General features: G+C 39.5%; 1 protein-coding gene across 1 annotated transcript in view; it reads left to right on the top strand.

Annotated features, from left to right (window-relative positions):
* The first annotated feature begins 2,343 nt into the window (after nucleotides 1-2,343).
* LOC149230357 (DNA polymerase V family) overlaps nucleotides 2,344-23,320 on the top strand; it is a 148,996-nt gene continuing 128,019 nt past the window's right edge. The window contains exon 1 of the mRNA XM_089378951.1: nucleotides 2,344-3,430. Coding sequence (XP_089235077.1) covers nucleotides 2,627-3,430 — 804 coding nt within the window. The 5' untranslated portion in view covers nucleotides 2,344-2,626. The remainder of the gene's footprint in view (nucleotides 3,431-23,320) is intronic.

Raw genomic sequence — 23,320 nt, forward strand, 5'->3', positions numbered from 1 at the left:
CTGTAACAAATAGGGTTTACCATAGGCCAAAGCCAAACCTCTTAGCCATAAAAGCATCATCTTTAAGCCAAAACTACTCTGACACCAATTGTAGGTTTTAACTTTGTACGATTAATTAATGAAAATAGGTTCTCAGTAAAAAAAAATGCAATGGTGTGCACACACACATCAAAACAAATATTTTACCTTGAAAACCCAAACCAAGAAAACTAGAAATAACTTTTTAGTATATTTTCCATTACAATATTGCAATACAATATGTATATCCCATGGCATCCATAAACCACTAGTCCATTTTAATTGGAATTACAAAACCATAGGTTGAACCACCATGCACCACAAAACCGTTAAAAGCAAAAACCACCAAAACTAACACAAAAAACCTCCCTTCATTTTGGGGTGCTTTCGCTTGCAACCCCCTCACTGCATCCAGAGCATGGAGGTAGTCATATAAAGAATAACACATACTTAACAATTTTCAACCCAAATTACAGAGACAATTTCACATGTAAAAACCCAAGGATGTTATAGATTTTATAACATAAGTGAAAGTGTCAAAGGAGTAGATGAAATGGTTAGATTAATAGTTCTCGACACATCCATTATTTTCTCATGTTAGCTAGCAACATAACCTCAAGCAAAGTACTATTGCATAAATCTTAAACTTTAGTTGAACATGTCTTAAAACACACACCCAATGATAAGTCTAGATGACATGAGGATACTTTGCACTATCTTAAATACAATATAGATATGGTGATCACCACCTCAAGGAGGTTGGTACACTCACCAAACTAATGCAATCATAAAGCACCAATTGAAAACCCCATGGAGAACCCATAAATATCATGTTGCATTCCTTGATTAATAAAATATATTGAATGTAATGGGACATATCATGCTGGAAACACTAATGAAACATTATGGATTACGTATCGAATAAGTATACCCTTCTCCTATCCATGTACAAGAAGAGTTGCTAGGCAACCATATCCACCTTTTCAACCCCCAAAATTGAATCAGGGCACGTGTCAGAGTTATAGACAAGGTCTTAAGTAGAAAACATTCTCAACTTTCCACGACAAAGAGCACTTATTCATTAATGAGAAACTAGAAAAGCTCAAAATTCACTACCCATACTTTAAATAGAAGAATAAATCATGGGGATGTCATCAACATTAACTAACCTTTAAAGGGTCAATGCCTTTGAGAATATTTGCAGGGAGCAAGGACAACTAATTCAATAATCTTCCTTCCTTGGCACAACAAGAAGCCTTTATGAACTAGGCTATTAATGATCACGAAAGACTTGGCCACATTTCTATCATGAGATTCATTAAGTTTACTTCATGGTTTTTGTTGTTGTTGTTGTCTCAGAGTAAATGTAGTTCCTCCTTCACTCATGTACCAGGATTTTAAAGTGAGCATGTTGATGCCTTGCTAGCCTTGAGTCATGGATTCCTCCCCTTTTCTCCCTTTTTTAGTTAGAGGAAGGTAGTAATCGTTAGTTGAAACATTGGCTTGTAACCCAAAGGATCTCTATGAGATTTAATCTTTAGGCCTCTTTGATTTTTCACATAGAGCATCTACCAATCAAGCTAACCCCAAGGATCTCTATGAGATTTAATCTTTAGACCTCTTTGATTTTTCACATAGAGCATCTACCAATCAAGCTAATCATTGAGGCTAAATATGTCTCATGTTATCACCCATTGTCACTTCTTTTAACCTCACAAAACATTTGGTTCACCTATATAGTCAAATATGGAAGAAGATTTATGTCCATTAATAGATAAGCAATCGCCAAAATCTATCATTAGCTTTCTAAATGTTAATAATATCCACACTTGCCCTCCTCTTATTGGAACAAAATAGATATGCCCTCCTCTTATTGTAACAAAATAAATATTTGTCAAGGAAAAAAATTCACTATTAAACCTAGACATTGTCTCCAATAACCCAATCAAATACACCAACTTTAACATTTAATACTTACAACGAACCAAATTTTTCCGTGAAGGCCAACAAGCTTACCATGAGACAAATAAACAAATATCATTAATGCAATTGTTTCAAGAGTGATTGTCCCATAGAGCTTGATAAATGTTTATGCTTCGATTCATGCTTAATATGTAATTAATGAAGGTTTTTTTGGTAAGTCAGCTAAATTTTATTAATATGTATAACAATAATGTGATTAATGAAGATGTTATACCATAAAATAAATGAACGACCACTCCTATAATAGATGCATAATGTTTCCGCGAATTTCATTAGTTTACCATGAAATCTAATGGAGTTTTAAGCCTAGTCAGCCCATACCATTTATAAGAGATGCTAATACCATGTGTAAGAAGGGCAAATACCATGTCATAATAATTAAGGGCATCCGACTGCAAAGTTCTATTTTTTCTTTCCTATGCGTTTTCAGGGTTTGAAAGCTTCGAATGCTGTTGAGGAGAGCAGCTCGAGGGTTTAGGCTTTGCAGGCGCTTGTTTCTGCAATTGCCGCGTGGATATTGTGCACCGAGCTTCGAAAGCTCCCTCAGTCTATCTCCTCTTGAATCCGCGCATTACAGAGCTTTTATTCGACACCACAATCAATTAATTAGGCGGGAATTTGGACAATGGGTGGCGACAAGAGGAGAATCTCAGACTTACAGGCTTTAGCCGACCCGGACGAGGAAGAGGCGGCTGTCCGCTTGAAATCATTGAAGAAACGCAGAAACGAATCAGAAAACTGCGATTTGGAGGCGGAGAAGAGGCCGAAGGAGAAGAAAAAGAAAAAAAGGGACTTAACTGGCGAAGAAAATGGTGGCGATGGGGTTATCGAGCTGAAAAAGAAGAAAAGAGAAATGGAAGATGCCATGGAAGTTGAAGTTTCCACGAGCAAAAAGAAGAATAAGAAGAAAAGGGAAAATAACAACTCTTATTTGGATGAAACGCCATTGAGCGCTGTTCAAAACGATCAAAGCTTCGAGGAAAATGGCTATTCAAACCCTACTGATGGAGGATTTCATTATAGAAAGCCCAATGAATCAGAGTCTTACTATACAAACCCTGAAGGATCAGAGCTTTACGTTAGAAACCCTAACAAATCAGTTATTTATTTTACAGACGCCAATGAACCAGGGTTTGATAATAATAGCACTCCACACAGGCAAGACTCTGGTCCTGTTCAACCGGAGTTACACATGGATGTGTTTAGAAACCTCTCCTCTGCAGATGCCAGCATTAGGGCATCTGCTACACTAACTTTAGTTAAGGAACTGCAGGAGGTCCAGAAAGCTTATGAGCAAGGGGGCACTGAGGGCAATGATGATGGAGATTTAAAGCTAGAAGCTGCTAAAGATGGTTGTCTGAAAAATTGTGCTCCGACTATGAGATATGCCATTCGTCGGCTTATTCGTGGGATTTCATCCTCTAGAGCAGTAAGTTTTTCTATTATCTAATTCAAATTTCGTGCCAAAGTCTTCTATGTAGCAACAAGTTTTCTTGTCTCCAAGTTAATTTTGATGCCAAAGGCTAGTATGTGCATTGGTTGAGATATATTTCAATTTTAAACAGCTTCCACGAATAGGTTGTCAAGAACGAATGCTATAATTTCAAAATATGAAAATAACACGACTGTCTACCCACAATCGTTATTATCCAGGACGTGTGAAATATCAAAGGTACAAGTCCACACACTATAATTGTATTGGCAGCTCTGGCCGAGTCTTCCTTGATCCGACTTTATTCATATGCTGCTCGGCGGCTATCCTAGTTTTCTTCTTGTAAAGGTAGTGTATGTTTGGCCCATTCGATATTTCGGATTACAGGGAGTGTCGGAGATTTTGTAATGTCTTACTATTTCTATATGTTTTCGCAGTTTCCATGCCTGGAATATACAAGAAACACCTATTTTTCAGTAGACCGAAGTCAACATGAAAATCCATAGGTCATGAGTGCAAGTGCATTTATTAAAAGATATATTCTCATACAAAGCTAGCTGCACCATTGTTTGCACCCGGGTTTTTGCCCCATTTACACATTCTATTCAAATACACATTTAATATTAAATAGGAACAATATAAAAAACAAATCAGATTAGAAACTTTACTAAAATCCTAAAAATTGCTTTTAATTCTCCTTTCTTTGATTCTTTGGACACCAATAAAAGGCACAAATTGGATAAGGTGAAACTATCTTCTTAGTGCTGCCCTTGTTACTTTCATTGCTTTCATCAAACATATTTAAAGTTTAAACCATCATTTGAGTTTGAAGGCTTCATTTTACTGTCATATAGTTGGTATCGCGCTTCAACTATCTCTTCTTTTAGCTCCATACGCTTTTTGGCTTGTGAATCCCTTGTATCATACACAATTAAGCTGACTGTTTTTCTTTTTGTAATGGCTTTGTTCTCTTTACCTCCACTGAAGGTTTCAATCCTCCTCAAGAAAATTGAGTCTTATCTTACTCTCATTAGAACTATGAGATGTTTTTTGTGTTTTTTTTTGTGACTATTCACTTACCCATTTCTTAAAACACTTGTAGTGAACAAGGAACCAAGTTAAAAGAAAAAAGCAATGAACAAACAAATCGATTTACAATTGCGAAGATTATAGATCCATAAACAATTTTTGACCATTACGCCTTTCTTTTTATAGGGGTCTAGGTCCTTCAACAATGGAAATTTTTGAAGAAGAGTGGTTTTAATGAAAATTACATTTAATCTCACTTGTACATGTCCATCATAATTATGAATGTGGGTAGTTCTGATTGCACACATTGCACTTCTCTATCACTCCTTGCTCCAATCCTTTGCATGTTTTGCCTCTTGTGATTACCTCGAGATTCCATTAAATAGGAGTGTAGAAGTACATGGATCCCACCTTGGAGGTTCTAGGCATGAACTTCCTTGATTGTGATCTTTTTTTTCTTGGTTAGGCTCCAGGGCCCTAATGACAGTTCCTTACCACCTTCTTTTCATGGAGGCATATATTTACCAATATTTTGGAATTGAATGGTTAATTCTAATATAGTAAGCTACCATTGTCTTACCTTTTTTGCCACCTAATGACCTTGCTTCGTGTTGCTTGGGAGATAATTTTGTTACTTCTTGTTTAAAACCTCCATTAGACTATTGCCAACATAAGAGTTTGTGATGTGTTATGAATCAATATTCTTGCACTCATTAACTTTAACTTCACATATACACAATATCTATAGAGAAATAGATTGATGAGCATGTAATGCAACCTATGTAGCCTCTCGAGGATAATTGGTGGTCATACGTTATAATGGAAGTTTCATGCGAGGAGATGAAACACGTTCGACATTTTCATGCTACCCAGGACAAACATGTTCATTGTGACGTGACATTTGTTTTATATCCATGTTACAAAGGTCGCGCTTGGTGTAATCTATTGCTTGCATCCTACTATGTTAAAATTGGCAACTAGGGCCAAACTCCACATTGGGTCATTTTATTTATGACAACTGATATTTTTCTTGGATTCTTCTCTTCGAGATGTGTAGGATTGATCTAAAGATCATCCAATTCTGACATGTACAAATGAAGTTATGAATTTATTTTGATTATGGTCAAATTGTCAAGGTTGGCCAACAAACTTATGTAGGCTCAGAAGCCCAACAGTCACATCTATTCATCCTCAACGTTGCATATAAATAGAAGGTTAGCCTCATTTGGACACACTCATTTCACACTTCTCTCTCTCTCTCTCCCCTCATTGATTGGGTATGGATTTCTGGGCCTCTCTCTCCACATGTTCGAAATTTCAGGAGGCCAAAATTTGAGGAGAGCAAAATTTCAGGAGGCCGAAATTTCAGGTGACTGATTTTTTGGACAATTTGACCAAGCGTTGACTAGCATGCGTTGACCTCCTTTGACTGCATTTTTGTGAGGGCCATCTTTGTTTGGGCAGGCCGAATTTTTGGGCACAAAAATAAGGCTAAATGTTGACTGTTGACTAGAGTTGACTGTAGCTAGGGGTGATTGCAGGTGGGCTGTTTGACCAGAATTTGATTGGGCTGAATTTGACTGTTTTGAGGGCTGTTTTATCTTGCTGTTTGGAGGCCGAAGTTGACCGATTTGCTGAGGGTCAAATCTGCCCTGTTGACCAGCGTTGACTTTTCTGGTTAGGGCTCTTTTGCTGTTGTTATAAATTATCAGATTTGTAAATTGTACTATCTCTCTTTGCTGAACTATTGAAGACTAAAAGAAGATTTGATCAAGGGTTTCCCCACATTGGGGTTTGTCCTTGGCTAGTGCCACATCTTGTGTCCTCTTGTCTTCTACTATTTATGTTTATGTTCTATCTGCATTTTACTATCATGTTGATGTGATTGCTAATCTGAATATTGATACTGGGCTAATAAAGAAATTGAAGTAAAATTGCTCTAAAGCATAGAACATACCATTGTTGCCTAAAATTAACATGGTATCAGAGCTGAGGTGAAGACAAAGCCCAAGCAAGAGTGAAAGAGCAATCACCAAAGACAGTTGGACAAGGACAAAAGGTTCAATGGGTTCCTCATCCCACTTCTTGGTTAAAGACAAGCCCCATGATAAATCTGACTATCATGGATGGAAGATGTCTCTTGATTTGACCTTGGAAGAAAAATAAGTGATGGACTATGTGCAGGGTAAAATCCCTGAACCTCCTTCAAATGCACCAGCTGCTGCGAAGACCAAGTACAATAGGGCTGAAGTCAAAGCAAAGAAAATTATCAGGGATTCCATTGACAAGCATCTGGTGGCCTACATCTCCGAATTGAAGACCTCCAAGGAGATCTACGACAGGTTGGTCGACATGTTCAAGGTTAGTAATGCTAATCAAATTCTATTTCTCAAGAATAAGTTGAAGGATATTAAGAAGGGCAAGGACGAGGATATTCAATCCTATTTCTTGAGGATTATTGAGATCAAAAATGATCTACTCTCGATTGGAGAAGTCATTCCTCATAGGGAACTTACTCTCACCACCCTTGGAGGACTCCCACCTGAGTGGTATGTATTTAGAACCACCGTCCTCAACAATGATTGAATTCCAGGATTTGAAGAATTGATGTCGAGATGCATTCAAGAAGAAGCAAGAATGGTGGAGCAAGGAATGCCTTCTAATAGAAGCAACCCCATTGCATTCTCCACTCATGTCAGAAGGAGAAATAATGCAGGGTCTAAACGTCATTTCCATGGAAAGCCTGGACCTAAGGGAGGAAGGGCAGGTGCTTTGTTTGCAATAAGTTTGGCCACTATGCAAGGGAGTGTCCAAATAGAAGGGACACATTGCATGATGATGATCACAATCATTCCAGGGGAAACTTCAACAACAACGATCAAAGGAATGACAAGTCCAATGGCAAAGGAAAAAGGAATGCAGGACATCAAGGAAATGGTTGACCCTCCAAGAAATCAAGGAACTCCAGGTATGAAGAATCAAATGTTGTTAACAATAAGCAAAAAGAGTATTATCTTATATCGGCCCTCTCCATTGCCTCTCCTCCGGACACTTTGGGAAATTGGTTGATTGATAGTGGTGCCTCAAGGCACTTCACCGGATACAAGGAAGCCCTCTCTAATCTGATAGAAAAGGAGACAAACTTGGAGATCATCCTTGGAGATGATGCCACCTATCCTGTGAAGGGAGTAGGGAATGTTACCCTTCAATTGAATCAAGGTAACACTATTCATTTGCAAGAAGTACTATATGTACTTGATCTCAAGAAGAACCTGGTGTCCATTTTAGCCATGGAGGACAAAGGATTCAAGGTGGCATTCATCGATGGAAATGTACATGTTTGGAAAAGAAATTTTAAAGATGCTTTTACTCTTGGGTTCAGGGTTGACACTTGTATCAAGTTGGAGGAAGTCCATTGGGAGCCATGTCTTGCGACACATCTCTACAATTTGAACTATGGCATTAAGGTTTGCCCATATTCATTATAAGGCCCTACTCGATGTGAGCCAGATGGTGACAAGTAAGCCCGAGTTCAAAGTAGAGCATGAAGGTGTTTGTTTGGGATGTGCTGAAGGAAAACTCACAAGGGGACCATTCCCCTCAAGTAATAGCAAGACCACAGATTATTGCAATTAATCCACTTCGACATATCTGGTATGATGCCCGTAAACTCTTTGGGAGGATACTTGTATTATCTCATCTTTACAGATGATTGTTCTCGCAATACCTAGATCTACTTCTTGAAGAAGAAGGATGAAGTGTTCGCCTGGTTCCGACAGTTCAAAGCCTTGATTGAAAACCAATCTAAGCAGAAAATCAAGAAATTGAGGACTGATAATGGGACCAAGTACGAATCTAGTGAATTCCAAGATTATTGCAGAGAAGCTGGCATTAAGAGGGAGACTACAATGCCATACACTCCTGAGCAGAATGGTATGGCTGAAAGGAAAAGTCGCTCTATTGTAGAAGCAGTTCGTGCCATGCTTCATGATCAAGGCCTTCCGAAGTTCCTATGGGCTGAAGCTGCAAATATCGCCGTGTATGTTCAAAACTGATGTCCTCATCAAGCACTGGACTCCAAGACTCCCGAAGAAATGTTCACTGGTAAGAAACCCGATGTCTCTCATTTTAGAATTTTTGGAAGTCTCATATATTTTCATGTGCCAAAAGAGAAAAGAAGCAAATTGGGTGCATCTAGGAAGAAAGGAACCTTTGTGGGCTATATTGAAAATTCTAAGGGATATAGAATTTATATGGCTGGTCAAAGGGAAGTTGAGATAAGTCATGATGTCACCTTCGACGAAGATATTACCCTCAGGAAGATCAACAACCTTCCTATCCTAAGGAAGGACAAAGAAGCTGACACTGGAAATTAGGGTGCAAAAGAAGACGAAATGATGCCTGATGTTGATAAAATTGTGGATCCTATTGATCCTCCTCCTCATGAGCCCTCCTCCTCCAAAAGGAGACCCTCATGGCTTAGGGAGACTCTCGAAGATGCTGAGAGACACATTGCACCAAGGGGGACTTTCCATGAAAGCAAGAAGCCGAACAGGTATCAAGGATATTTGATTGCCATGAGCACTATGAGCCTTCATCATTCGAAGAAGTTGTGAAGCATCAAGTATGGAAGGATGTTATGAATGAAGAATACGAGTCAATTATGAAGAATAATGTCTGGGATGTGGTCCTTGGACCCTAGGACAAATCGGTTGTCACCTCTAAGTGGCTCTACAAAATCAAGCATGGAGTTGATGTAAGTGCAGACCCTCTCATTCACAAATGTAAGAGGGAGTTGGCTTTTGAATTTGTGATGAAGGACCTAGGACCGATGCACTATTTCCTAGGGTTGGAGGTTTGGCAAAAGCCAGGTGAAATTTTCCTCTTTGGGTCGGAGGTCTGGCAAAAGCCAGTTGAAATTTTCCTCTCTCAAGGAAAATATGTTGTGAAGATATTGGAAAGATTTGGGATGGTGGACTGTAAGCCTGTGACTACTTCGATGGAACTTAACTTTAAGAAGTTATGTGGTAGTGCTGCTGGACCTGAATTGGGAAATGCTTCTGAGTATCATCAACTCATAAGAGCACTGATGTTCTTGGTGAACTCCCGTTCGAACACATGTTTTGCAGTTAACACATTGAGCCAATATATGGTTGAGCCTCATCATATACATTGGATTGGTGCCAAGAATCTTCTGAGATACCTTTGGGACACAATCACTCATGGACTGAGATACACTGCTGGAGATGTGAGGCTACATTGTTATTGTGATGCTGATTGGGCTGGCAGTGTGGTGGGTTGCAAGAGCACTTCTGGGTGCTGTTTTTCTTTGGGTTCTGCTTCGATATCCTGGATGAGCAGGAAGCAGAAATCGGTTGCCTTGAGCATCGCCAAGGCCGAATACATAGCTGCTATTATGGCCTCTTGTGAAGTTGTCTGGTTGAGGAAGCTCTTAAGTGATCTTTTTGGACATGTGCTGGATACCACCGTGATCCTCTACGACAACCAAAGTGGGATCCGATTATCAGAGAATCCCGTGTTTCATGATCGCTCCAAGCATATAGATATCAGGGACCACTTTATCTGGGATATGGTACAATGAGGAGCAATAAGGCTCCATCACATTGGGACTGATGAGAAGGTTGTCGATATTTTGACAAAGCCGCTGGGGAAGGTCAAGTTCTTGGCCTTCTGAGAACGACTTGGAGTCGTGGAGAGACCCTCTTATAAGGGTCCTGTATGAGATGGACATTGAGCTCTGGGAGCTTCGAGGGGCTTGGGGTACTTCTTGGAGCGATGAGCAACCATAGGGTGAGTGGTTCAATCTTCCCATAGTGGCTTGCTGTATACAAGGTGAGTGGTTCAGCCTTCCCCTGCGATACCCCTTGGCGACATGTAGGCAGGATGAGTGGTTCATCCTTCTCCCGCTGAGACATCCTATCCATGCAGTTTGAGACTTATGGGAAGTACCTCTCATTTGGCCAATGAGTAGGGAAATGAGGATAGGGACCATAGTACTACCGATGGACGCATCGTGTACTACCGTACTCCTTATGCTAGGATGACCGATATTGATCTGGGATCAATTGGAATTGACTTCGGGTTAGTAAGAGTGGTATGACACATTCTCCTTTGATTGGGACTGACTTCGGCTTAGTAGAGAATGGTATGATACATTCTCGATCACTTCTTCTTCTTCATAGTTCAGCAAAGCAGAGTAGTTCATTGATGGCATAGATAGTACAAATTGGCAGATGGATTAGCAGATGGAGTTCTCCCTAGTTGAGAGGGAGTGTTAAAATTGGAAACTAGGGCCAAACTCCACATGGGTCATCTTTTTATGTGACCACTGATATTTTTCTTGGATTCCTCTCTCCGAGAGGTGTAGTATTGATCTAAAGATCATCCGGTTCTGACATGTACAAATGAAGTTATGAATTTATTTTGATTATGGTCAAATTGTCAAGGTCAGCTAGCAAACTTATGTAGGCTCAGAAGCCCAACAGTCACGTCTATTCATCCTCAACGTTGCATATAAATAGAAGGTGACTTAGCCTCATTTGGACACACTCATCTTCACACTTCTCTCTCTCTCCTCATTGATTGGGCATGGATTTCTGGGCCTCTCTCTCTCCACACACCTGAAATTTCAGGAGGCCGAAATTTCAGGAGAGCGAAATTTCAGTAGGACGAAATTTCAGGAGAGCGAAATTTCAAGAGGCCAAAATTTCTGGAGATCGAATTTTTGGACAGTTTGACCAAGCATTGACCAACATGCGTTGACCTCCTTTGATTGCGTTTTTGTGAGGGCTATCTCTATTTGGACAGGCAATTAGTTGATGGACTTACTTATATGTTCCCTATTAACCATATTTCAAAGCAATATGAAGGGGAGGGAGGCACCCAAACATAAACCCACACATAAAAAGGTCAGGCCTTCCAGGTAAACATACGTCATAATTAAAGAGCAGCATCCCTTGAAGGAGAGGTATCATCTTTTGATGAAGGATGGGCACCTCTGAACTAAGGTTGTTTATTAGTAGAGTCTCTGGGCACAAAAATCAAGGCTAAATGTTGACTGTTGACTGCAGCTAGGGTTGACCGTAGGTTGGTTGTTTGACCAAACTTTGACTGTTTTGAGGGCTATTTTGTCTTGTTGTTTGGAGGCCGAAGTTGACTGATTTGTTGAGGGTCAAATCTGCCCTGTTGACCAACATTGACTTTTCTGGTTAGGGCTCTTTTACTGTTGTTATAAATTACTAGATTTGTAAATTGTACTATCTCTCTTTGTGGAACTATTGAAGACTAAAAGAAGATTTGATCAAGGGTTTCCCCATATTGGGGTTTGTCCCTGGTTGGTGCCACATCTTGTGTCCTCTTGTCTTGGCTTGTCTTCTACTATTTATGTTTATGTTCTATTTTCATTTTACTATCATGTTGATGTGATTGCTAATCTGAATATATTGATACTGGGCTAATAAAGAAATTGGAGTAAAATTTCTCTAAAACATAGAACATACCATTATTGCCTAAAATTAACATACTATAATGATTGTTACTCGTAAATAGATAAGTGAATAGTAAAAGCGAGTCCTATTGACCCATGAAATGTCTGATGTCTTAATATGGCTGAGATAATGGCCTTTGAAGTAGTGACCACAAAAAATCATGATCCTTTTTGCAATTGATCTAATTGATGATGTTGTTGGCCCTTGAAGGTTGTATCTCATTGAAGGTATGATGATTTGGTGGTATCTTCCTCAAGGCTGTAATGGGCGGTCGAAGGGCCCATTAGAGTAACAATAATGTAGGTATGGTGGCCATATAATATAAAATGGATTGGATCCATTATGTTTGTAATAATTAAATAAGGCCCATGAGGTAGTTAGCATGGGATAAATGTAATGTGGCCTCCTTAAGAAGGCCCACTAGGTGGTTAGCATTTGGTTGTGATTAACGTTTTTGAGCTATTTATAAATAAGGATGGAGTCCTTATGAATTGGGTATAGGAATATTGTTACATTGGAGCTTAGCACATTAGTAGACTGCCCCCTCGAAAAGGTAAGTGAATAGAGTTAATCCTCCCATAAATGGATCATTTTATGTTGTTGCCCTACCTCAAGGGTTATGATATAGAATAAAGTGTTGTACATTTTTCATATATTTCTTGTGATTCGATCTTAGGGTTAAGGATCATATCAAGTGGTATTAGAGCCCAGGAGGTGGTATTAAAGCCCAAGAAAGAGCTTTAATACCACTTGTTGTGATCCTTATCCATTAAAGTTGAATTAAAAAATCATTAGAATTGTTCAACACTTCATTCAATATTAAAATCCTTATTATAAAACGATCCTTTTATGGAAGGATCAAATGCTGTTCACTTGCCTCTTCGAAGTGGTCAGCTCCTAATGAGACAAGTTCGAATACAATATACTCCAATACATGATTTATAAGGAGGACTCAATCTTTATTTATAGATAGTTAGGAAACTCTAAGAATAATCAATTGCTGACTACCTAGTGGACCTTCTTTAATGAGGCTTCATTACGTTTATTCCATTCTGGCTACCTAGTGGGCCTTATTTAAAAATAACGAACACACTGGACCTAGTCCATTTTACATCAAATTGCCACCAAACCTTGTTAGTTTTTGTAGCATCGGATGGTGTTCTAGTCTCAAAACTTTGTGGAGAGCCTAAAACCAATGTTGCAGTAATCGTTATCAGGATATTATCGGTGAGGGGAAAAATCAGAAAAAATTGTAAAAATCGGTAAAAATCGGGAAAAAATCGTAACATATAAAAATATTCATTTTTTGTTCTATTTTTTTTAATATCTAAAGCATCTACAACATAAAATAAATACATTGACACATAAATATGATAAAAGAACTAATATATAAGATGTGTAATATCATTTCTAGTGCTACATCACACATAACAGTGAATCATGTCCTGAATAGTAAGTCCTGACTCCTGAGTCCCAACTCAGCCTCAAAATATCAACAAAAAATATAATAATGTATCTCATATCATGAGTCATAATGTCATATACAATGAAATGAACCAAATAACTAAAGTCTAATACTACTGATTTCCTCTGCCCCTCTAGATGTAGATGCCGGTAGAGTTGGTAGTGGACTCTGTTGTGCTCTAGAATCTAAAGAACTAGGAGCTACAGGAGGTAGACCACGTCCTCTACTGGTGATAGAGGTAGCCTAGGTAGGTTGTGTCACCTCCTCCTCTTGTTGCTCCTCCTCTTCATCAAAAACATCGTGGAATTTTTAATTTTTTTTTTTTTGGTTCCCCAAAGATTTTTTCCCAAAAAATCGTGATTTTTACGAAAAAATCGCGATTTTTTGTGAAAAAAAATTTAGCATAAAAATTGGGCGATAATATCGCCAAACTCAAAAAATCGCAATTTTCGCAACATTGGCTAAAACACATGAGTTCTCCAAAACCTAGAAATCGTTTTTGGAAATTCCACCTAGAGGTAGCTCAATTAAATTAATTGACCATCATTTAAAATTTTCCTAAGTCTAACTTAGGAAAAGTGGTTAATTAATAGTAATTAATTGAGAAAGGTGAGAATCGTCTAGAAATTCAGATAGATCGACTTGGAGATGATCTCAACCATCGATTAAGTTTTAATCGTGGCTATTGAAGTCTCAACTGGAGATTATATGAAGAGGTCGATGGGTAGATGGAGAATATACACGAGCACATACTTGTGATCTAGACAGTTCAATTCTCCAGGAGAGATCGAGTTAGAGATCGGGTAGCTAGTGTCAAAGGGGTAGAGACAATGAATCCGAAGGAAGTTTTCTAGTTTCGGAAGAGTCAGAAGAGAAGGCCATGCGAGATAACCTGATACAGCCGCAAGGCATGCACAGATTCTTCTGAGAAGTCGTAGATTAGGGTCGTGAGAGTTTTCCTAATACAACAACGAGGATTGTGCAAATTTTCCCAGTATAGTCACGCAGATCGCATGAGTACAGAAAGATCAGCGGTGAGGGCGTAAAAAGGCCTGTACAGGGGTTGGACGACTAGTATTTCAGAGGGAGCCTGTAACCGAGATTTTGTTAGTATTTCTCTTGTAGTGGATAGTTTTCGGGGGACCTTTGTCCAAAAAAATAATTGTGTTAGAAAAATAATTTCTAGTGGCTGCATTTCAACGAATTTTCATATGGTATCATAGGATATTTGATAGACAGGAGGCTTAAAGGCAAAGAAAGAAAAATTCGCGGCTCTGAGGGAGTTGTAGAATGATTTTTTCGGGGGGCTGTGCAAGTTAGCTTAGATCAACAGCGAGAGCCTCGCGAGATTTCCCTGTGTAATTGCGCGAATCGCTTGAGTATAAACTGGACAACTACGAGTGCAACTCAGGCAGAGGGAGCAACAACTCAGATTATCGTAGAGCAGACTCTTGATCTGGGCACAGAGTGTTTGCAACAGTTTGTTAAAGCAGATCCAGTGTCGGGTGGAAGATAAAGTACACACATAGAGGGAGTTTCTCTCAGAGGGTTTCTAGTTTAAGAAATCCTAATTTCCAATTGCAGTCGGCAGTAGTAGTAGGCATCTCTAGAAGGGTGTGCAAATAGCTGTGCTACCAGCCAAGCAAGTGTAAGAGGGAGATTTCCTTCCCAGGTCGAATTTTTTGTAGAGATGGCCATCGTTGGGCTTAGAGATCAAGACTGGTTGGAGGGAGTATCCAACTATATAATCTGGAAGGCCAAGATGTCCTTCCTGTTTGATGAACATGGCCTGAAGAACTATGCAGAGAACGTTGTGGCAAAACCTACTGATGCAAATCAACTAAAAGAATTCAAGAAGGAGATGGCCAAGACGAAGCGGATGATCCTAGATGGAGTCCGGGACCATATAGTCTCACATATATCTAGCAAGAACACTGCCAAGGAGATGTGGGATGCTCTCTCAGGTCTATGTCATAATCCTTCCGAGTAGCGAAAGATGTTCTTGAAGGAAAAGTTGAGGAATGCTAGGATGCAGAAGGGTGAAGGCATTAACCCCTTTCTCACCAGACTTCAGGATATTTGGGATGAGCTTGAAGTTGTAGGAGAAGTGCCTCAACCTACAGAAATTGTGAGGTTGGCCCTCAACAGTGTCACCGAGGATTGGGAGAATTTTGTCCAAGGCATTCCGGGACGAGATACATTACCTGGGTGGGACTAGATGTGGGCTGATCTTGCTCGGGAGGAGATGAGGTGAGCTCTAGTAAAGAGCTCCATCAACGACAGTAGCAACAGGGGATTGAAGGAGGAAGACAATGTGGCCCTTGCATCAAAGGGGAAAGCAAAAGGTCCTAGTAAGGGACAAGCTCACAGGGAGAGAAGAAGAAGAAGAAGGATTTGTCCAAGATCAATTGCTTGAAGCGTGACGAGTTTGGCCATTATAGTACTCAGTGTCCTCAAATGCAGAAGGACAAGAAGGAGAAGCATGATCAAGCAACAACATTAGCAGAAATTGATAAACTTTCCTCTAGACTAGAGGAAGAGTTTGCCATGTTTGCAGCTATACCTCCAGGAGGGAGGTGGGGCGATTTGGAGCTTCAGTCCCAAAGTTGCGCAGAGATTTGGGTAGGTCCATTGAGGTAAGCATTGGATGGTGTTTCCTCATGGATCATTACCTCTGCTACAAGGGCTTATAGTATTTAGTAGCAGGAGGATCAATGTTAGTTGATGCAGGCGGTTCTAGAGCGACAATGGCAGACTAGTTTCAATCAGATGCTGAGGGGTGCAGAGCAATTTTGATAGCAGTGTAGGAGGCACAATGCAGAATCAACAACAACACAGATATCCCAGTGGACAATGCAGAGGCTAGTAGCGGTCAGAGACTTAGGACACAATTGCAGCACAAAAACACAGTTGATTCAATATTTTGGATACTTCTCAGTTGCATCAACAACAACAGTGAGAGGGATTGTTAGTTGGGTTGCAGTGTAGATGCAGAGTTGGTAGAAGTGTAGGGTGTACAATGCAATGTCAGCAGTAGCACAGATGCAACATTTGAGTTGCACAGTGGTTGGTGGGTAGTGGTAGGTTGTCACAATTGCCATACATCAACAACGTGTACATAGGATGTTATGGAAACAGTTGGAGAACGCCTTCCTCGCTAAGAGGGAGTGTTAGTTTTTGTAGCATCAGATGGTGTTCTAGTCTCAAAACTTTGTGGAGAGGCTAAAACGCACGAGTTCTCCAAAACCCGAATTCCACCTAGAGATAGTTCAATTAAATTAATTTACCATCATTTAATTTTTTTCGAAGTCTAACTTAGGAAAAGTGGTTAATTAATAGTAATTAATTGAGAAAGGTGAGAATCCTCTAGAAACTCACACGGATCGACTTGGAGATGATCTCAACCATTGATTAAGTTATAATCATGGCCATTGAAGTCTCAACTAGAGATTATAAGAAGAGGTTGATGGGTAGATGGAGAATACACATGAGCATATACTCAGTGATCTAGACATTTTGATTCTCCAGGAGAAATCAAGTCAGAGAACGAGTAGCAAGTGTTAGAGGGGCAAAGATAGTGAATCCGGAGGAATTTTTCCAGTTCCAGAAGAGTCAGAAGAGAAAGCTGCACGAGATCACCTAATACAACCGTAAGGCATGCGTAGATTGTTCCGAGAAGTCGCAGATTAGGGTTGCGCGAGTTTTCCCAATATAGCCACGAGGATCGTGCATATTTTCCCAGTACAGTCACGTGGATCGCACGAGTACAAAAAGATTAGCCGTGAGGGCTCAAAAAGGCTTGCACAGGGGTTGGACGACTGGCTTTTTAGAGGAAGCCTGTAACTAAACCCTCAGTTGCTGTATTGGTTTTCCCACATTAGGTTTTTCCGGGGATTTTTGTCCAAAAATAATTGTGTCAAAATTTTATGTGTGTGTGCTAGCATTTCACAGTTTCCAACATTTTATTTTCCACAATGTTTATTTGTGAAGAAATTGCAGTCCGAATTATTCATTATTTTGCTGTAGCAAAATAAATTGCATAATAATTAACCAGTGAGAAGAATAATTTCCAGTTGCTACATTTCAAGGAATTTTCACAAACCTACATTGTTATTACTTTAATGGGTCATTAGACCCCCAATTACATCACTAAGGAGGATCCCACCATTCCACATCTCCTTTCAAAAAGTGTTGCCCTCAATGCTTGTAGCAACAATGTACAACCATAAACTGAGGTCCCATGTATAGCTATTGACCACATTGTTCAAGTAGTCTAGGCAACTAGGGTCTCGTATGCAAGTGTTGGCCTCCACTTCGAAGTAGTCCTAGAAACTTGTCCATAGGCATGCATCCCATGTCTTGGTGCTCATGCTAGCTCCCAATCAATGATGCATGGGTTCAAAAAATGTGTAAGTACTATGCTCCAAATGGGCACCATAAGCCTATGGATCCAAATAAATAGAACCATTCATGGCCAAGAGATTATCCACATAGTTTGGAAAAGTGAGTTGTAGATTTAGAAAGAACACTACTAATGGAAAAGATGCAAACTGTAAACTAGTAGTCGCAAGGATGTGGATGGATCATCGATATGTCACCAACATGGTCTGTGTCGACTTAAAAGGCCTTTGATCTACTTACTGTATTTGAAGTAATCTCTTGGGAATATATACCTGGATCAAAACAACTCCATGCATTCTTCAAGCAAATGTCAACATCATTAATACAAGGGTCCTCAAAATTATATGAAAGAGACCATACTTAATGCCTAAGACAAGATTAAGTACTTCACTTTAGACCTAACCCTCCTATCTCACACTAGCTTACAATATTATTTAAGTTGCCAAGTTTTTATGAGGAGTCATCATATGCTTCTTCCTACTTAGGGGAAGGAACAATTACTAGGTGAATCGGTCAATCAATGGGTGTAGGTGATCAATGACATGGTGTTGTTGATGTTTGTAGCTCGGGCAAGTACTCTTGTAGAGGACTAAGTGTCTAGGTGTACAAAAGTTACCCAAGATCTCCTTAGGACCGTATGAGCAAGTTGCTAATGTCACTCAACCTAAATTTGAACTTAGAAAAACACATAATTAATTATGTTGGGTTATTGAGCTAAAGAAACTCAGGAAAAGTAAAAGTAAATTACTTTAATGATTATGTTTTAATCTCAACCATTGATCTCAAGTGAGGCGAGATTTAACCCCAACTGTCAATCAATTTGCAAACTGGGGTTACAGATTTAGCTTAATGTAAAGTTATAAAAACAAGTCTAAGGAGAAGAGAAAGGCATAACATACACTGACACTAGCTTTTGAGAAAGAGATTTTCTCAAGTGAGGAGTGTGATACTCTAGTGTGTCGGGTTCAAGGAAGTTGCATGTGGGGTGCAACATTAGAGATCTAGATTAGCCAAGGAGATTGAGGATTGATTTCGGGCCTGCTCTACTGGATAGATACAAGGCACATTGTATCTATAATTTTCTTAGTTGCATTATTATCTTATGACAGGAGCCCAAGTAAGTTTAGATTTTTAATGAAGAATTATTGATTCGACGGAATTTGTTTGTATCATTGTGATGGAGATTGGTTATGTAATTTTGTTAGGATATTCCGACACATAGGAAATAGTTTAGTATAACTTGGTCTAGTTAGAGTTAGGTAAAGTGTGTTTCTTTACTATGTACTTTTGTAACTTACAATCTGACGGTCACGATATTTTTTAGACATGAAGTGATCTGACGGTTCATTCTCTCCTCGGTATTACCAGCACTTAATCCGTGGCTTAACACCCGATTGGTCCATGATCTCTATTTAAAGAGCATGGAGGGTCATTTGTAAGGTGACTGTTCATGAGAGAAGCTTATGTAAATTTTCTTTCTTTTATTAATAAATTGCCTGAAGTGGCCGCGTTTGCTCAGGTCGTGGACTGTTTCCCTCTTTGAGTGTTTTAACCACGTCAAGAATACTAGTGTATTGATCTGTGATCTGTTTGTGAGCGGTGTCCTTTGGTGTTCTATCTGAGGAACTTACCTTGTAAATTGCTACAAATTTTGCTTCCGCTAAATAAGTTAAGAACATAATTGTGCTATCATTCAATAGATCTATAATTTGTCAGGTTAATGAATTGCTGGGTGCAAGGTTTAAGGAAAAATTAACATGGTATTAGAGCGGAAAACTCTGAAAACCAATCTCTAAATCACATAGGAGGCCAAGTTTGTACAGGGTTACTGAGGCTAGGTTTAGACATGATCGTACGGGGTAGATTTTTTTTCTTTAATTGCAAGGGATAAGATCGTATGACGTGATCAGACAATGGGAAGAAGAGAAAAAATCTTTTACGATACAACTAGCAGCTAAGTTTTAAGTTGATATTAAAAAATAAAAAAAATAAAAAAAGGGTGATGACTTGTGGTGGTTGATAGTTAGCCACTCAACTGCACCCAATTAAAAACTGCTTGGGTAGAGTCAACCAATTAACAATGTGCGCAGATTGTCACAGTTGAGAAAGGTGACATAGTTGAGAAAGGCGGTAGATTGACCGACAATCAACAGGGGCAAGCTGCCATGAGGGTTGCACAACGGTCGCAAGGTGTTAAAAGGCCACAGGAGATCAAGGAATCTTAGGTCGAGGAGGAGCCATTGTGGGCCTAGATAGACGAGCTTGATGGAGCAACCATTGGTTGACATGCAGACTCTAGTGATAGGGTGTTGTTAGGACTAAAGTGCAAGTTTGCAAGTGACGCGAGTACAGGTGTAGTCGAGAGCTGGACGCCATGGGAATTGAAGGTCGGGATGTGAAATGCATGGTTGGGTCTTTTGCTGGTAAGTTTTTATGGCTCCTGTATGTTGCAATTGAACTTCGGGTCATCAGATTCCCCAACGAGGCACTCGCCACCATGGTCGCCAAGGTAGCCCATGACGCTGATGACCAAATCTTCAACTTGAAAAATGTACTAAAAGGACTACCAAGAGGTGCTGTTTAGTACTTTTTCGCAGATGTTTAATGAGGCAAGGATCATGGTTAATGATACACCATGCGATTTCTAGGCACCACGCATCACCTAGGTCACCTGTGGGTAGGCAACTAGGGTTGAGCATGATGTGAAAGTACCAATCTGGCTAAATAAACAACTGGACAAGCGGGCCCTGCAGGATGCTTGGTTGACATAGGCAATAAGGTGTGAAGGGCTAAGCTGCTGACAGTAAGTCAACAACCATGGGGGAGCTTAGACAGTTGCCCAAATTTGTGGTTGTAGTAGCCCAAAGGCAAAGGATCATGCTATAGATAGAGTACCACACTAGGCATGATCGAGTAGCTATAGGATGCAATAACCATCAAGGGGTCGTGGGTGGCACTGTTAAACATGGTGCAAAGTCGTTGGGCAGAGGAATTGTCGTGACAGACCAACAGAGTTGGTAATAGTTGGCAGGGTTAGCCGATAGAGTTTACCAAGTTTGCCAACAAGATTGGTGGTGGTCAATCCTCAGAGGGAGAGAGGGAGATTGTACTAGTTAAGGGATTGACAACATATTACTTTAGTGGGTGTCTCAAAGGATCGAGATAGATCCATGAGGAAGATCTATGAAAATGTATACAAACCACCAATTTTATTGTGTGTGCCGTTGCGCTAGAAGGACAACACAAGGGCCACAAGAAGGGAGCTTGAGAGCAGTCTCAAAGAACAAGTAGCTCCAAGGTTTGAGCAACTTAGAGGGAGTTATCCTTTAGGTTTAGGTGGGGAGGAGTAGTCAACAAATTCTTCCAAGTCTGTTAAGAAGGCCCCTTGGTATGAGATGACCTTATGGGATGTTTAGGAGCATGTTGCTTCTAAGAACTAGTCCAAGGGGAGTAAGGCTTCGAGGAGGTTTCTAGATCAGGGGGCAAGGAAGGCTTGCAACCATGGTAGTGGATGCAGTTCCAGGATTGAAGCGAGTTTTAGGGGGTAGAAGTACCGCCCTCGCTAAGTCGCCCAAGATCTCCTTAGGACACTTGCTCAAATATGAGCAAGTTTGAGCAAGTTACTAATGTAACTTAGCTTAAGTTTAAACTTAGGAAAGCACATAATAAATACGTTGCTTAATTGTGCTAAAGAAACTTATGAGAAGTAAAGTAAAATACTTTAGTGATTATGTTTTAATATCAATTGTTGATCTCAAGTAAGGCAAGATATAATATATATTAACAACTGCTTTGGAGATTAGGGTTAGGGTTTTAACTAAGGTGAAGAGAAAGGCATACCATACAACGACACTAGCCTTTGAGAAAGGGATTTTATTTTAATGAAGAATTGTTGATTGAGCAGAATTTGTCTGTGTCATTGTGATTGAGATTGGTTATGTAATTTTTCTTATGCTAATTTAGTTAAGAACTTAGCGGTCCTTTCATTTAGTATATCTGCTAGGTTAATGGATTTCCAAGTGCTAGGTTCAAGGAAAAATTAACAGGTGTGGGGCTTGCTTCATTGAGGACGCATTATCTTGTATTGGGTTGTGAAGTTCACTAGATCCTTGAGCATTATAATGTGAAGACGAAGAAATCATAGGGGCCTAAGTTATCCCTTTCTTTGACCTATTTTTACCACGTCTTGTGTGCGACTTTTTCATCATTTATTTACATATATAGTTTGGATTAGAAGCTTTCATTGATTCATGATAATCATTGGCCTCTTAAAGATGAAGTGGTTCCTTGCACGATCCGTCTCCCACCACATTGGACCCTGGAATTGCACACCGTGTGGAACTGTGGCGGAAGTGTCCTCGAAACAACACTTCCGAAAATTGGAATGACACTTTGAGCTCAATTTGCATGCTTCCTACAAATTCAGAACCACCTTGTGCCGAACCGTTCTCCCATGTGTCAATCTGTGCTCTTGTCATGCTTCCTAGATGCTTCCTAGGTGCTCCTCGGATGCTCCCTAATGTAATGTTAAATTCTTAAAGTAAAGTTACTTAAATTTTTAACAAATACCATTAATTGACTTAGGATGTTTGAGAGTGGTTCCAGCCTCATTGGATTTCATATGGAGAATGTAAAATTTTAGATCCCACTCAAAATCTAGTAGACTTAATAGTTTTTTAGGATTTCAAGATAAATGGAATTGCGACATTTCATTGGATTCTATCATGTATTAGGGTATGTGATGTAAGTTTTCCATAGGTTTCATATTTGGTTGATATTCCAATAAAATTTATGCCTAGATTTAAATATTTCAGCCAATAAATATTTTCACAAATCTGTTTTTTTATGAACAACAACACATTGAAAATGTATGCAGAGGTAAAATAGAAAACCCCACACAATAAATGAGACCTCTTTTACCTCAGAAAACCTTAAAGGGGAAAAACTAGCAAACATATATTTATTATTTTAAGCTCTTAGCGAAATTAGGAAATTAATTACAACAATAAATTAACTTGGTACAACTCATAAATTCTTGAGAAAACTATTGGAATTTCCACACACCCTAGGTCTAGTCTATGCCTTAGGTAAGCACATAAACACACTAGTAGTGCCCAACCTTCACCAACTTTACACAATGGAATATAACAACAGTGAAATCAATAACAATACACTAGAATTTATGGCCCAAACATGTTCTTTATTAGTCCATTAATAAGAAAACCATAGGTCTCCTGTATCGAGGTTCATGGCCCTTTACAATCTGTGTACAATACCAAAATATAATACAAAATACCTGGGTTGAGGCTAAGTCCTTTTAGCTCTCATCTACCCTTGATTGTTGGCTGTCCTTTGCCACCAAATCCTTCAGTTGTCTGCTATAACACATAGCCTCATAGGTCAATCCTTGCCCACCTTCTACTGCTCATCCAATTCTCTTTAGACTCACAATCAACCTTGCGGCCCACTTGGTAGTCTTAGCAC

The sequence above is a fragment of the Pinus tabuliformis genome, chromosome J, assembly GCF_031772625.1.
Source record: "Pinus tabuliformis cultivar Carrire ecotype Pingquan chromosome J, CPIR1, whole genome shotgun sequence".
Classification (NCBI taxonomy): Eukaryota; Viridiplantae; Streptophyta; class Pinopsida; order Pinales; family Pinaceae; genus Pinus; species Pinus tabuliformis.